We start from the raw sequence: 16,042 nt of genomic DNA, 5'->3' as shown, positions 1-16,042 counted from the left end.
GTATTTACGCTGGCTTCCCAGCCGGTGCCGCAGACAATCGGGGTGGAAGCTGGCGGGAGGCGCTCAGGGATGGAGCATCCCAGCAGGCGCACGGCGGGGATGGCGCGCACCGGGGCGAGCCCGCGACCCGGCCGCTGGGCCGAACGGGTTTCCTTGCAAGGGAACGACGGGCAAAGGCAGAGATCGCGTTACTGCGGCCGGTCGGGCCGGCACCCGCTGCCGGTGCTCCGAGAGGTAGATGGTCCGAAACCAGTCTCCCGGAGCCTGGCGCCGAAGGCTTGAGGGGGTTCGTTCTCTGCGCGACGGCGCCGTCCGAGGAGGAGACGAGGGGCCGGGGGATCCCGAAACTTTTCCCCGCGGCCGGCGGTGCCCGGCGGCTCCCGCTCCCGCTCCCGCCCCGCTGCGCGCCCGCGGAGGCGCCGGCCGCCCGCTAGGGGGCGCGCCCGGCCGCCCCTGGGCGCGCGCAGCGGGCGCGGAGCGGTGCGCGGGTCTCCGCGGGCGCGCGGCCCCCGCCGCCGCCGCTGCCAGTGATGTCATGGGGCGGCGGCGGCGGCGGCGGCGGCGGCGGCGGCGGGGGGGGGGGGGGCGGGGAGGAGGCGGCACTGCAGCTGCATGTGTCTGTAGCGGCGGGGCCGGGGCGTCGTCATCTGCATTCACATGGGGGCGGCGCCGCCGGCCTCCGCCTGAAGCCCCCGCCGGGGGAGACACAAAACCCACGCGAGGCGCGGGGCGCCGCGACCCCCGCCCGCCGCCGCCATCGCCATGAATTCGGCGGAGCAGACCGTTACGTGGCTGATCGCCCTGGGCGTGCTGGAGTCGCCCAAAAAGACCATCTCCGACCCCGAGGGCTTCCTTCAGTCCTCCCTGAAGGATGGCGTGGTGCTGTGCCGCCTGCTCGACCGCCTGCTCCCGGGCACCATAGACAAAGTAAGTGCCCGGCGGCCCCCGCCCCGCCGCCCTTTGTGCGGCCGGGCCCGCCGCCCCCGGCCCCGCCCGCGCCGCCCCCCGCTCCGGAGGGGGACCCCGGGCTCGGGGAGGGCGGTGAGGGGCGCGGGGGGCGGAGCGGGGCCGGTCCCCGCCGGGGGCCGGGGGAGAGCGGGGAGCGGCAGCCGGGCTGGAGGGGAACCCCCGTGAGGAGCCACTGTTCTGCAAGTGTTGTACGGACGCTCCGCTCCCCAAAGCGGAGTCCCGGCCGTGCATGGGAGATGCATTAATTTTGGAGGGTGGACTATGGACCCTTCCTTGCGTGCCACGAGCCGGCTGCAAACTTATCTACGCAACTGCTGGAGCAGCCGGTGCCTCACCTCGCTTGGGAGGTGATTCAGCTCATCCCTTCCAGCCTCTGAAGGACATTTTAGCGTTTGATGCTTAGTTTTCTTCAAGGCTGCTTTAGCGTTATTTGGGTCCTTTACTGTTTTTACTGTTCGGTAGCCTGTGGGGAAAAAAATATCTTTTTTTTTTTTTTTTTTTTTTTTTGTTGCTGAAAAAACGCGTTACAGCTCTAGTTTGCGTTGTGTTTGAAGAAAATGTACTCTGTCAGGTAACTTTTATGTGTTCTGTGTGCGTACATAATTCCCGTCGTAGCTCAGCCAGAGGGAAAGGGGTTTGGTTGTGCCTCAAAACTTGGGACAGTACTGTTGTCTCACCTGATGTTCAGTAACGTAGTGCACACAGAGATCCACATATTGACAAAAAACTTTCCTCGTGTGCCAGTCTAAGGTAGTGAAGATTGATGAAGGTCATCTACTCTGATGATGAGATGACTCCTTGCTTGAAAATAACACCGTATTTTTCACCTTTTGCAGAACAGTTGGCAGAGCATTCCACTCGTTGGAGCCTGCTGACAGTGAGCTTTTGTTACCTTTTGTGGCTCTGTTTCGAGTAGTTCTCAGACCCACAAAGTTGTAACCAGTGCCTTGAGTTTAGCAGGTTCTTCAGTTTGCCACCCACTGGAGTTGTTATTGTTTTGTGCTGTACGTGAAGGTCTTGGCTCTGGACTGGAGTCCCATTCTGCAGATTTGGTAGATCATTCCTGCCTCCCAGATTCACAGGTACATCAGGAGGTGGTACGGGGATGTGGACTCCTCACAGGAGCCCGCAGTGCTATTGGCGGGTGATGGAAGTGATGAGAGCGGGTACAGTGTGTTGGTGGCTGTGTGAGCGTGGCTAACTCAGGGATCACCATGGTGGCCAGTGGGACTAGCTGGGACAGCTGAAGCCCCTGCCACTGCTGCTGTCAGCTTTCCCCGCCACCATTTCCCCGTAAGTGGCTGTTCAGGCAGTAGAGCTGAAGAGGATGTCTCTGCTCCCAAGGGGCTGCAGCTTTGTGGAGGTGGTACATGAGGTGCAAACTGTTGTCCAGCGCACTGGGCTGCGAAGTGGGGCTCCAGAGCAGGTAAATGTCCTGCTCTGCCATTCGGTAAATGTCCTGTTCTGCAATCCGGGGTGACACGCGTGACGTGGGGCTTGGGGTAAGTGGAGGCTCCTCCACCTGACTATCCACTGGCTCTGACAGGCTCCGCCCATGCCTCCTTGTCCCCAGGCTCTTTTGCCTGGTGGCACCAAGCCCAAGGAGGGTTTTGGCAGCCTTTCTCACACTGCTGCTCCAGGCACGCTCCCTGAGCACCTCTTGGACTTTGGGTTGTTAGCTTTAGGGCAGAAAAGGTCTTTCCCCTTTGTGCAGATGTCAAGCCTAGTAAAGTGGGGTCCTGCACTCAATCTGGGAAAGAGGCTCTACCAATAAACAAAAAAGCAGAACAGAAATAAGTGTTAAAAGAGTGTTTCCCAACTTAATGTGCTTCTCTGTTACAGTATAGTTTGGGACAGCTCGGTTATTGAATGAGAGGCTCTCTTTTTATCTCAGAGGACCAAACACCTCTCATGTTCGGGTGGGGGTCCCTTCCCAGCACCCATATGCAGAGGAGGGTTTACAGAGGCGCGCAGCTCCCCACGGCCAGCAACGAGACCAGCCTGGGTGCGAGGAGCTGCCAGCGGCCCTGGCGGTGGCCCTGGCGGTGCAGCAGCGCGGGGCTCGCAGCGGGAGCGGTGCGGGATGGGCTGGGCGGGCAGCCAGGGCCGGAGCAAGGCTGGCGCCTCGCAGCCTCCCTCCCACCTCCCCGAGCTCGCCCCGCGTCCAGCAGGGCGCTGGGACAGGCGGCCGCCCTGGCGTCCCCGCTGCCCCTGTGTGTTTCCTCTGGCTCTGACTTAGTTATAAGTCTGGGGAGAAATAGATATTTAAAAAAATTATTTTAGGGGGATCTTTGGTTTTGTAAGGGTAACTGTTCTTATTTCCCTGGACCATTCACAAAGCACTTTCTAATTCATAGATGCGCCTGAGAGACTCACAAACTTTTTTCCACCTAACTTTGTAAATATTCTTTTTCTGTAGACTCAGAATTTACACCCCATACCTCTTTCACGTTCTCATCTATGTTATGTCTGAGCTGTTTCCGAGTTACTTTATTCTCTTTCTTTGTTTGTTAGTAAACAGACATAAAATTTACATCCTTTATTGTGCCACGGTATTTTTCCAAGTATTTTTGGCTACTACTCTTTGTTACTTTTTTTATACTAAGTGCATTTAAAATATGAGCCTTTTTATTCCTTATTTGCCCTGAAAATCTCCAGTTGAAGTTTAAAAGATACAAGGATGTCCCACAGATGTAGACTGATGCAGTTCTTAAAATCCTTTGAGATTGTAACTTTCTATAAATATCTGACATTAGCAGATACTCTGAAGACTCACAGAGCTCATTTTTCTGTAAATACAAAATAGTAACTAAAACCAAAGGGAATATTAAAAAAAATACAAAATATAAATATGAAGGAATGTTTATCAGCTTGGGGTGCTTTAAAATATGTTTTCTAAAAAATGCTATAAATGTATTTCTTTCTTTCAGAAACAGATTAGAAAGAAGATTGAATATATGCAGGAATGTAGTAATACATTTTTTGGCATTTTGTGCTTTTTAAGGCCTCTGGGTACCCTGAGAGTAAGTATTAGGAGATTTTTAATAAATAAAGATTGTGCGACCATAAAAGGAATCAAGCACTTGAAGGTCAAAGAACAGAATTTTCATAAGTTGATAAAACAAATCAGTGGGTTTCAAGGCTGGTTAGTATATTCTTTCTTTAGATTGTTGTGTATTTGTATACCAGCATTGCACAGAACAACCTACAAAGCTTCTTGCCAGGAAGTTTTGGCTGAATTTGTTTACATTATAATAATTTTCTATCTTGAATGGGAAAGGACAGATAATAAATTCACTAGATTTCTCTAAGTCAGAATGAAAATACCTTGAAAAGTAATGTTGTTACAGACTGCTGCTTATTTTTGGACTCCTATTTAATGTCATAATGATTCCTTTGCATTTTGAAAGACACCATGATGGGGCAAAACAAAATAGTTGAGTTAGGCAGTGTGATGGTACTGCACAATAATCTTGTCCCGAACACAGGAAATGAACAAAAGTGAGGGCAATTATTTAAAAAAAAAAAAAAAAAAAAAAAAAAAGCAGCAAAATCAACAAAACCAAAACAGCTTCCCCAACCCTGTCCAAACCCAGCCATGTCTTAGTTTTTTAAAGCATGAAGATCTGTGCTGAAACATGGTTAGTTGATTTGCTCCAAAAGATAGGGGATTGCTGAATTTAAGTAATTTGAATTGAAAAGCCATAATTTCAAGTTAGAGGATTTCAGCCTTGTGTGGTAAAGCTGAATTACCTTGATGGCAGGGAAGGGATCCCCATGGAAGCATTGCAGTGCAGTTGTCTGCCGCTTAGATGCTTTTCCTCTCAGAGATCATTTTCCAAACAGATTCCTCCATCGCAGACCAGTTTGACCCACTTTCAACGTTGTAAACAGAGATCAGAATTGGAGCGGGAATTTTCCTTGTCATATGAGGCTTCGCGCTCCATTAAGTTCTGTTTGTACTTTTATTTTTGGTCAGCTGTTCGTCAGAAAGCGTCCTTTTGAGGACAGCTTTGTTCTTTTTTGGGGTGAAAACGCAGAGGCCGCCCGGGGGAAGGTGATGCAGCAGCCATTTGACACCCCGCGGTGCCCCGCTCCCGGCTCGGTGCTCTGCGGCCGGGCATGGGCAGCGTGTGGGCTGCGCGGCGGGGTCTCGCACGCCTGGCCCCCCTCCGTCGAATGGACCATCCCCAGGCGTTGCAGCGTAGGATTGAGCAAAGCAGAAGCTGCTCTGCTGAGCGTGGGAGGCCGATCCAAAACACAGCCGCTTCCTCTCGCTGCTCCCGCCGCGCTCAGGTGGGAGACGGACGGCACGGGGCTGGCCCCGGGAAAACAGATCCAGCTCTCTCCTGATGGATGAGACTCGGTGCGTGGCTGAAAGGAAACGTCATTCCTATTCCCTGTGGAGGATTGGGTACTGGCGTTGACATTAATTTGGTTATTAATTGGGGTAGAACCAGAACTGATGGCAGCAAAGATTAAGATCTTTGTACAAATACCTCATACATCTGTATGATTCTCTTTTTAATGAGAGAGGTCTTTGGCTAAATGAGGCATTCTGAATTGTAATTTAAGAATAAATTAACCCTTTGTAATTCACAAGGCAAGTTAATTGTTGTGGATGAGCACAAGCACTGAGAGTATCTAAAAGGAGGGTTTGGGCTGCCACATATGTCAACCATGTCACCAGCCTTGTCCCCATGGTGAGCGTGTGTGCCTAAGGCTCAGGCAAAGGGAGATTTATGCTCACTTATCTCTGATTTCACACATAAATATTGGGGCTAAGTACACTTCTCTCCTGTTGTGACAAGGTGTGACCTGAAAATTATATTTCACATGATAGGAAGCAAGAAGAAAGGAAAGGTGTTTTGGACCCAGAGTGATATTTTTGTAGCCCAGTATATTTGCAGAGGGTGCAATGCTGGCTGGGAGTTGAACGTGGAGCCCAGATAGAGCTTGAGAACATCCCACCAGCAGTGCAGATATTACTCCTAAGGTGAAAATTTCCAGGTGCTAGTTGGCCCTGAGCAATCTACATTTTGGAAGTTCTTCTAGCAGGATGCTGTCGCCCTGAAGCCTTGGTGAGGCTGTTTGGGTCTGCCTGGCTGACCCCAAAGGCTGTCCTGCCTTTGCTCACTGAAATCAGTTGGGAGGTATTGTTGTTGCTGGTGTTGCAGCAGCAGCAGAAGGTCATCACAGGACAGGAAGCAAAATCTCACTTTAATGTACATACACTTTCTTCCTTCAGCAGGAGTCCTCCCAGGGAGATTATTGTGCTTCTGGCAAGAATTATTTGTGCTGGATAGGTGTGCCTGCCATGGCTGTGTGCTCAGGGGATGCCGGTCTGTGTATGAGTGCTGTTGATCCAGGGTGGAAGCACTGCAAGGATGAACTGAGAGCCTGGGGAAAAGTTATCCCAAACAAAGTCATTAGAGTGCCTTTTTCCTGAATACATGCTGTTCTCATCAGTGATACTGTGAGCTTTGTAGGATTTTTGGTCCTGTTACAGACTTGTCACTGACCGTGCTACTCCTGCTGCCTTGTGAGAGCAGGGATGCAGGAATGCTGTGAAGGAGAATGCCCTTGCTTTTCCTGTCTATGTACTGGCTCTGTAATTCTGGCAACTGGGATATTATCCAAAGAAATATGGTCTGCCTGAGCTCATTGAGGAAGCAGAGGACTTGTGCACTGCTTTTTTTCCTTGAAAACCAGATCCTGTCAGTGCATAAAGATCTGGACAGAGTTAAATAAGGGTGTGCCAGATCCTGAAAAGAGGGGGCAATTAAGGAAACTGTTGGTGATTAAATTGTTTTTCGTGAGAAAACATGGAAAAATAATGTTGTTCTGCTGGGCTTACTCTCATTAATGTCTTTCCCACAGTTTTTATATGCATTCTTTCTATGCTCATACATAATACGGACAACAAAAAAAGATAGCCCTCAGGTGCCCTACTGCTACCTAGACTATCTTCCAAATACTGTGTGTATGTGGAGAAAAGGAAGAACTGTGAGGATGCCACCAGCACACTCCCCTTTGGTTATACTGCATGCTAGTGGCTGACAGTACCACATTGTTCAGCTGAAAATGTTTAAGATTGTAATTCCAGCCTTAGAAAACTGGAAGTCTTTGCTTTAAAATTGAAGTTTGCAGACTAGGAATGTATGTAAGTGGATTTATACACACACACACATATATATTTATATATATTATACATAGTATGCATATATATTATTAAAATCTGGCTATGAATCACTGCCTGGAATTCAATATACATCTTCCTTAAATAAAAATTTAAATTAATTGTTATCCAGTGGCTGTGATTTGAAGAGCTGTAACTTTAAAACATTTCAAGCATGACAGGACTTGCAAAAATACTGTGAGCTGGCAGCATGGAAGCAGTGTCTTGCACCTTGGCTGGCTGAGATTTACTCCCTGATCCACAGCCAGTGTGACACTTCTGCTCTCTTCCTCACTTTGCTGCCTAGAGCAAAGCCATTTTCTCTCCACATCTCTCAGTATGGTGTGGCTGCTGCCATTACCCACAACAAGAGTCATAGAACAGTTTCAGTTGGAAGGGACCTTAAAGATCATCCAGTTTCAACAGCCCTGCTATGGGACACCTTCCACTGGACCAGGTTGCTCAAAGCCTCGTCCAGCCTGGCATTGAACACTTCCAGGGATGAGGCACCCATGACTTATCCTGGCAACCTCTTTAAGTGCCTCAGCATTGTAATCGTGGTGGGGAGTTGAGCAGGGGTGGCCAGCTTCATCTGCAAGAAATTTCCTTCGTGCCACTCCTCATCGGGGATCACTGACACCCGTGGGCAGAGGCCCCTGTCCCTTCTTGGCCTATGAAACACTGCTTGGGTCTAAGTGCATTTAATACAGGTCTCCATTTTCCTGCTCTGCAGTGAGTGCTATTGGATGATGTTGGCAGTTTGCCCAGAAGAGAATCCATCCCTTCTGCAGGGCTTTGGTAGTCCTATGGAATATCTTCATGGGGTGGGAGGAGGGGGAAAGCAGTAAAAACCATATACCCCCCACTGGTGCAGCTGTGCTGTCAGAGAAGTGCTTTTGTTGGCTTTGTTAATGTCACTGGGGGAAGTGGTACTGTTAGACTGGCAGAGGAATTCCCTCTCTGGCATATGTTACATCCACACTGAGGAGCGATGCCAGATCTAGCAGCAGAGCTCTCCCAGTGTAAACAAACCCTGAGTGATTAGACTCCTGAAGCCTGAGCTTGCGCTGCATCAAAACAGCGATGCTCCACAGGAAACACTGCAGGGGTTACGTGACAAGGGGTGCAAAATCCTTCCCCATCAGCCTTCCTTCACAGGGGAATCTCTTTGGTTCAGCTTCTGCCAAGCCCACACCTGGAGCTGTACTTCATGAGGCTTTTTTCACACGCTGACTTCAGGGAAATACACATCTTCCTGTGGACGTTTAATGCTGGCACCCCTGATGATGCTGCTCGGGATTGGGGTCAGCTGCATGCTAGCTGATTTCCTCTTTTTCTTTGAAATAGCAAGAAAATAAGCAAAACCACAGGAGTTAGGAATATTAGTTCTTAGCTTTTAGGAAGGAAGGGAAAGCAGCTTACTGCTACAGCTGTAACCAGACTCTCTTATGTGTATGTATCACATCCTTCAGGCACAGTTCTGTGCATGTGTTCTGGTAGGACTCCTGCCTAGTTCAGGTCACAGTGCGGGGGGCCTTCAAGGATCCTAATAGCAGTTACAAAGACAGCTTGTAAGTTTTTTGTGCATGGCATTCTCATTTTCTTAATGCTGTGCCAGCCTATGTTTTCTCTATGAAATAAAAAAGTTTAATGTAAACTTGGGACAACAAAAGTACCATACGGGCTGCCCTGGTGCCCTTAGACTATGGCGTTTGTATCTTAGGGCTGGGTTAAAACCTGCTGTATGGGAGTCAGTTTATAGACTTCCACAAAATCACAGAATCAATTATGTTGGAAAAGACCTCTGAGATCATTGAGTCTTTGACTGAACACCACCTTGTTAAGTAGACCTTGGCACTAAGTACCCCATCCAGTCTTTTCTTAAACACCTCTAGGGAAGGTGAGTCCACCACCTCCCCGGGCAGCCCATTCCAATGTTTAATCACCCTTTCTGTGAAGAAAAGCCTCCTAATGTCCAATCTGAACCTTCCCTGACTCAACTTGAGTCTGTGTGCATTGATGGGAATTTAATCAGGGTCCAAGGGAAGTGGCAAAAGTACTGTACTTCTACTGAAAAAAAAAAATACTGTTTTCCTGAATATTGTTTAATTCAGGTACATATCTGAAAAGATTAACTCAGACAGCTGAATCTGTTTTGCAGAGTCATTTTTGGAGGGCAGATTAATGAAAAAAAGCAGCTCTAATATTTGCATAAGGTCCCATTTATAAAGGCTGCCACAAGACCTGGCTGGCATTTTAGCCAAACTGTACATTTCATTTGCAAACTTAGATGAACTTATGTTTTGAGGGCTATTACACTAAAGAACTGAAGCAGCTAAAGCAGAACATTCATGTGTTTGAATGTAGGTCACTGTTAATAATGGTTAGTCAGGCAGAGGAGCATTTCTGAACATGTACAGAGGAAGAAATCAGAAAAGCTGGAGGAATCTTCGGCCAACTAAAAGTGCTCCTGGTTTCACATAGCATAGCAAAGTGGAGGTTGAGGGAGCACAGAATGGTGGCTGATGAATTGGTGTAGCCTGTTGGGCAGTAAAGAAAAGGTGGTGGGTTACATTTGTGTGTCTAAATGTGGGATTGGATTTGCTGGTTTGGATGGTGGTGGTGTGTGGTCTGAGGTGGGAGAGATGGCAAGATGGAATACAGGGACAGGTGTGGGGATGTAGGGTGTAAAGCAGAGGCATGTCAGATGTGGAGTTAGTCACGCTGATGGCTTTGGAGTGAGGTAATGGGATCTAAGAGCTCCTTCTGTGTCTCTCACCAATAGTGGTGTCCAAGAGCAAGAGGTTTCGGAACCTTTATGGTCTATTGTTAATCAAAAATGGACACTGACCACTTTTCAGAGAGTTCTTCCAAATGACACTCAAAGGACTCTTGTAAGTCTAGGAGATGACTGGAGTTTGGGACACTATGTAGATTCCTGCTTTTACCTTCTGCTGTGTCATGATTAACTTGATGTCTGGGTATCCTTGTCAGCAAATAAGAATTTTAGGGCATATCATAAGGCACCTTTCTTCCTCTTTGTATTGTATGTAGAGTCTAGGGGTGAGTTGTGGAAATATAAAATTTTGGCACCTTAGTGCTTGAGCTGAAGGAGCTTTAGTCTTTTACTGGATCTAGCTCTTACTATCTATGTGTCTGTCTGTCTGACTGCCTGCTGCTGTGCTTTCAGAGCATGGGTTCCCTCAAGCCAAAATACAGGTGTGTAGTCCATGCTAACTGCTGTGCAGGTTATTATTGAAAAGTTTGTGAGTTGCAGGTTTTATAGGGTGGCAAAAGTCAGTGCTAAAGAGCTACAATACTGCAGAGACTGTATCATGCTAAGGTCTGGTGCCCTGATTTTAAAACAGAGGTGCACTTCATTGAGAATCCTGATCTGTGTTTTTAGTTTAGCTATAGCATCCTGCAAATGTGCCATCAGTAAGATGTGCAGTTCTTTAAGTGATTTGGCTCAATTGCAGGGTGCTCCTTACTTATAGATGTGGAAGATGTGATCCTTTGAAGTGCAGCTGTGCCTCCTGCTGTCCTGGGAGGAGCATGGGGCTCCTATCTGCAGTCCTCTCAGCCCAACTGCTCACTGTGGAGGTGACTGTGGAGGAAGTGCTGCACCTGCCATTGGTCCCTAGCCATGGATGCTTCCTCGAGAAGCAGAGGATGTCCTCCTGTGTAGCTGTGTAGCTATGTAGCCACTCTTTCTTTTCCATCCCTGCTGGGTGCAATTTGTGAGGAACAATGATCTGGGCCAGAGCAGGAAACCCAAATGCCGAAAGGGATGGGCCCTGCTGGGCATGGGCAGGTGCAGGAGGAGGCAGCAGCTGCGAGGGCTGGGGAGGGAAGGAACCGGCAGGAGTTGTTGGACAGTTAATCACCTGCAGCTTCACCACCCAGGCTGGTGTGGTAACGGCCAGGCTTCCTCCCCATAATGCTTTTAACCTCATTTTTGTCCTTGAACACAAACCCTAGCAACAAATCCCAGCCTGTAGTGCTTGTGCAGGAGGTGTTTGCCCCATTGGAAGATCAGTTGCCCTTGACCAGTGAAAGGGGTTGGAAGCAAGGGAAACACAGCTGCTGTGGGGCTGAATGTGATCAATAGAACCCTTTTGTTAGCTTTGCTACATTGTGCAATTATGGTATTTTTACTGATTAGATTGCAGTAATGGTTTGTGCGTACAAGGTGCTCTGAAACGTGGACAGAAAACTGTTTTGTGCTACAAGGGCAATCTGACATAAAATGGTCCAGGCAGGATGAACAGGATTTCTCCTTACTTAAGGGCTCAGTCTTTGAACTTCATGCTCAAGCAGCCATGCATCTGAACAGGAAGTTTTTAAGTGTCTGCTGAACTTGGCTACTAGTTTGCAGCTAGGTTACATTTTCTATTAGTTTCTGCTTTCTAGTTACTGAGATAGTCTTCTTACACAGTAAACCATATTTTACTTATTTTATTTTGTGGTAGATAAGTGACTGATGTAACTTGCCTGTAGGAACAGTGTTCTTACTCATCTACCAAGTAGATTCCAGTTTCTATATAAAGACCTTGTACACTTCTTGTTCTGTGACCCAGTTTGTTAACTTGTTCAGAGTGAATGCAAGTAAACAGCTGATTTCCCATAGCTGAAGATGTCTCCTACTTTTTATTAATGTCTCATGTTTACTTGGGATTGCAATCAAGGAACTGTGGGTTTGCTTGTTGTTTTCTTTTCATTTATCCATTATTTTACACATTCCTTGCTTATTTTCTTCATATAATTTCCCTTTCCAAATGAACTAATAGTACCCTTTTTCATTTTTTTAACAAGACCACCCATGTCATACCTTTTCCTGATGCAGCCTCTCTGCATTGCCCTTTTTTATTCACTTGTTATGTTGTTTAAATCCATAGATTTAAACTGATCTAAAGGGATGTAACATTTAGCTAGGTACCATCTATTTGCATTGCACACTATTCCCCACCTTTTCTGGATGGTGGGAAATGTACTCTGCTCCTTGATAGCTACAGCGTATCACGTAAGTGTCCTTATCGAAGTAGCTGTGGTTTCTAGCGCTGCTCCCCAAGAGAGTAAATCTTAATCAGAACCTGTCCCTGAACCACAAAGAAGTGGTTTAAACAGTGGCTGCTCTGCATATTACCTCCCTCTGTCTCTTTGGATTCCACCGTGGCACCCTGGTCCCTAATTAAGGATCTGTCATGCCCCTCTGGAATCAGTGTCTTTTCTAATTACTATTAACCTTTTTTATTTGTATTACTAGAGCACACAGAGGTTCCAGATGGACACTGAGGCCTCTTTGTACTAAGAGCAGTGTATAAGAAGTAGACAACCCCCATTAATGTAATGGTGTTGCTCTATGATAAGAGAAGGATGAAGCAAATACAGGAGAGGAAAATACATAACCTTTTTATTTCACTGACTTTATATACATGCAACCTACTTTTATTCAGCCAAGTAATTTGGGAATATGAGCCTACTTTTATTTATCCTTTGTCTGTGTACAGATTAGCTGTCTTTCAGGTGGACTAGGACTTACCTGCCTTTGGTCTTCTTGCATGATGCTCTGGTACATTTTGAATAGTCTATGAGGCTATAAATGTGATCTGTGTGAGAGGTCATGCTCCTGTAACTGTAAAGGATATCATGTACCATATGTGTGATTTTATCATGGGCCTGGCCCACATAACTGCACTTCAACATTCTGTCGCAGGGCTGATTTTGTTCTTCAGGTCCCTTATTGTGTTTCTCAGCTGTCTGTAGGAGAAAGTTGCCAGAATAACACTAAAACTCTCCAGGTAAATTACGGGTTTGCTTCATTTTATGGAATCATTAATGCTTTACATTTCTAGCAGGATGCAAATGCTAAGATATTTTTAAATTCTTTACCCATATGCTTATGTCTTCTGTTGTATAAAAATGCCGCTGCAGCCAGAGAGCTGAGAAAATGTACCCTGCTTCTTTTATCACTCCAACGTATTTTCCCTTATTTTGAAGGAAGAAATGACATTTCTAAAGATTTACTGTAACTTATTTTATTGTTTTGAGGAAGATGATTTTTGACTGAAAACATGCATTAGAGTGTTGGTGAGGCTAAGGTCTCAGTGGTGTATTTGGCATATATTTTAAGCTTCCAGACCTGAGAGGGAACAATTTGCTGGGTTTGAGTTTTCTTTGCTTGTTGTTTCTTTAATCTTCAATTGAAAGTTTTTGCCTTTCTTCTCCCTAACCCACTTTTTTTTTTTTTTTCCCTCTTTCCAGTTACTGTTCCATCTTTTATGAATTATGTGTAGCCTCTTATGAGGTGCACACTACATGGTAGCACACGTCTGGGTTTCTTAGAATTACTGAGTTTAATGTGTTGGAGACTTTGAGATTTTGTGTTAATGTGGATTATGTTATGAGAGAAGACATTTGCTTTAAGAGAAACCTGGATTTACTGTGATTTCTTAGGAGACATACATTATTTGTGCTGGAAGAGCAGAAGTAACATTAAGGTTTCTCAGAATGTAAAGAGACCTTGATGAACAAAGTAGATGAAAAAGAAAATGGTGGGTAGAAAAAGAGACAATGAAGTAGCACATCTAAAAGGAGATAAACCCCAGTTATTATGCAAATAGTTTAAGATAAAACAGTTATAAATTGCAACGATATCATTGTTGTATGAATATTAAGAACATATAGGAGAGAACATACTAGAAACATCAACTTGGAAAAAATTCCCAGCATCTTATTCTAACAAGGATGTTGGCATGATAGCTTTAGATTTCTTACTAGGATTAAGAAATTAATTGAGTAATCAAAAAGTATTTCAAGCAAGAGATTTGAAGGTCATGGTGTTTTCAGGAGGGCTCTCTCACCTCTTCTGTCCTTCAAACTTACTGAAGTTATATTTTGAGCTGTAGTACTTCCATAGGGCTTCTTTAGGATTCCTTTTATGTTTTAGTGTAGTAAAGGGTTATTCTTATGCCACAGTGATATATTGCAGTACCAAAAAATTTCAGGAGTTTGAATGGGTGTGTGTTTGCATTCTTTCCTTAAGGAAAGGAAGATTCTTCAACTGATATCATTACCAACTTCTTTGTATTACAGTCTAGTGGCTTTCATTTAAGACTCATCTGAATTTTGTTTAGAAAATGATAGTGACTTGTGTTTTCAATTTCTTTGTGCCAGGTTCACCCTGTCATGCTGTCATCTTTGTTAATTTTTGTGGCATCAAAAATTACCTCTGTGTTAATAATTCTGTATCAAAAAGTACCTCTGTGGGTCAGAGGTATCTTTAATATCTTATAATCACATGGGAAGGCACTACCTTTGTTTCAGTTTGATGGAATGTTTGGAGTCAACCTGATGTGAAGTTCCCAGTGCTATGCAGGTGGATTATGCTGTGAGTTTATGTAACCTTGACATGTATGCATATAATGAAACCTCCTCTGAGTGTAATGCATGATCAAAGGCCGTGACACTGTGTGTTGCAACACCTCGGGTTCCTGGGACTTGCACCTCTGTGCTGGGCTTTCCCCTTCTGACAGAATGGCAGGTGTCAGTTTGGGCAATGATTTGTTTGCTAAACTACTTTGCAGAAATCAATTAATTTATTGTGAAACGATGCTAAGGTGCACATAGAATTTCGTTAAGCTGTGGTAAGTTAAGCCATGTCCCTGAAGCTCTTAGGGCAGGCTGCTTTTCCATGGAAGGGCTACACTTTTGGGGCACACAGAGGTTGAGCTGAAGGCACCGTGAGTGTGGCTGCAGAGAGCAGACGGCTGAGTTGCCAAAACTGTCTTAGATTCAGTCAAGGATTTCCTCTTTGCGAAGTTGTTCTTCTTCTGGGGTAGGAAGGGGCTATTTAATAAAGTACAGATAAAGGTTGTTAACATCAGACCCTTGAATTGGTAGATTATTAACTTCGGGTGCTGGCATTTCCCGCGAAGGTCTTTGGGGCATTTCTGATATATTCCTCGTTAGAAAACCGATACCCAGGGATGGACCGGAGTCAGAAGGAGGGCACCGACGAGCCCCACTGGCGACAGCGGCCACCCGCGGCGTGCGCCGGGACCCTGTGCGCGGTCACCGCGTGTCGCGAGGAGCGGCTGTCCCCAGGCTGCCCGCTGGGCCGCTTCGCCCCGCGGCCAGACCACCGCGGCACTGGGGTCTGTGTGTCAGCAATTTGAACAGTTCCGAACACGGCGCGGGGAGGCCCGGGCCGCTCCCACCGCAGCCGGGGCGGGGCCGGGGAGGGCCGAGCGGGGCCGCGCCTCCCTCCGTGCCGGCCTGCCTGCCTCCGCCCGCCCCGCCGGGGCAGAGCCGCCCGCGACCGCGCCCGGCCGGGGCACCCCTGCCCGCGCTCCTGCCCGCCGCCCCCCGCCCTCGCACGCCATTTCCTGTGCTCCGTGTTTACTTCCCGGTTCAAGCCCTCCAGTGGGAGCGATCGGCGCCGCTGCCTGCGGAGGGAGCGGGAGGTGAGGGGAGCGGCGGGGTGGGGGACGCCGCTCCGCTGCGGTGCGGTCCCGTCTCCTCCCCGCGCTGAGCCGCCGCCTCTTCTCTTGCAGGTATACCCGGAGCCGCGGACGGAGGGCGAGTGCCTGAGCAACATCCGCGAGTTCCTGCGGGGCTGCGGTGCTTCCCTGCGCCTGGAGGTGAGTCGGGGCTGGGTTTTAAAAACGGGGGGTTTCTCGCCCTCCTTTGTGCCCGGGGACGCGGCTGACAAGATGGTGGCGGCCGCCCCTCCCCTGGCTGCGGGCCCGGGGGGCTGCGGGAAGCGGCAGCCGCCCCCCGGCGCTGCCCGGTGCGGCGCGGTGCGGCCGTGCCCCGCGGGGCCGCGCTCAGCGGGCGCGGGTGCCGGGGCCGCGTGGAAGGAAAGGGCCGCGCCGCTCCGCGGGCAGGGCGCGC

The 16,042-nt window shown here is 47.9% G+C and overlaps 1 protein-coding gene across 7 annotated transcripts in view; it reads left to right on the top strand.

Moving 5' to 3' along the window:
• Positions 1 to 583: 583 nt before the first annotated feature.
• ARHGEF7 (Rho guanine nucleotide exchange factor 7) overlaps positions 584 to 16,042 on the top strand; it is a 116,078-nt gene continuing 100,619 nt past the window's right edge. For 3 of the 7 annotated variants that reach the window (XR_005981286.2, XR_012057449.1, XM_030280097.4), the window contains exons 1-2: positions 585 to 927; positions 15,703 to 15,789. Coding sequence is in view for 2 of the 7 variants with exons in the window: in XM_030280097.4 (XP_030135957.1) it covers positions 763 to 927; positions 15,703 to 15,789 (252 nt within the window). In the remaining 5 variants the exon portion in view is untranslated. Of the gene's footprint in view, positions 928 to 15,402; positions 15,613 to 15,702; positions 15,790 to 16,042 lie in introns of those variants that run through there. The other 4 variants (XM_030280091.4, XM_030280110.4, XR_012057458.1 and 1 more) reach the window with 4 other exon arrangements.

This window comes from Taeniopygia guttata, chromosome 1 (assembly GCF_048771995.1).
Source record: "Taeniopygia guttata chromosome 1, bTaeGut7.mat, whole genome shotgun sequence".
NCBI lineage: Eukaryota > Metazoa > Chordata > Aves > Passeriformes > Estrildidae > Taeniopygia > Taeniopygia guttata.
This window is presented reverse-complemented; position numbering and strand designations above follow the sequence as displayed.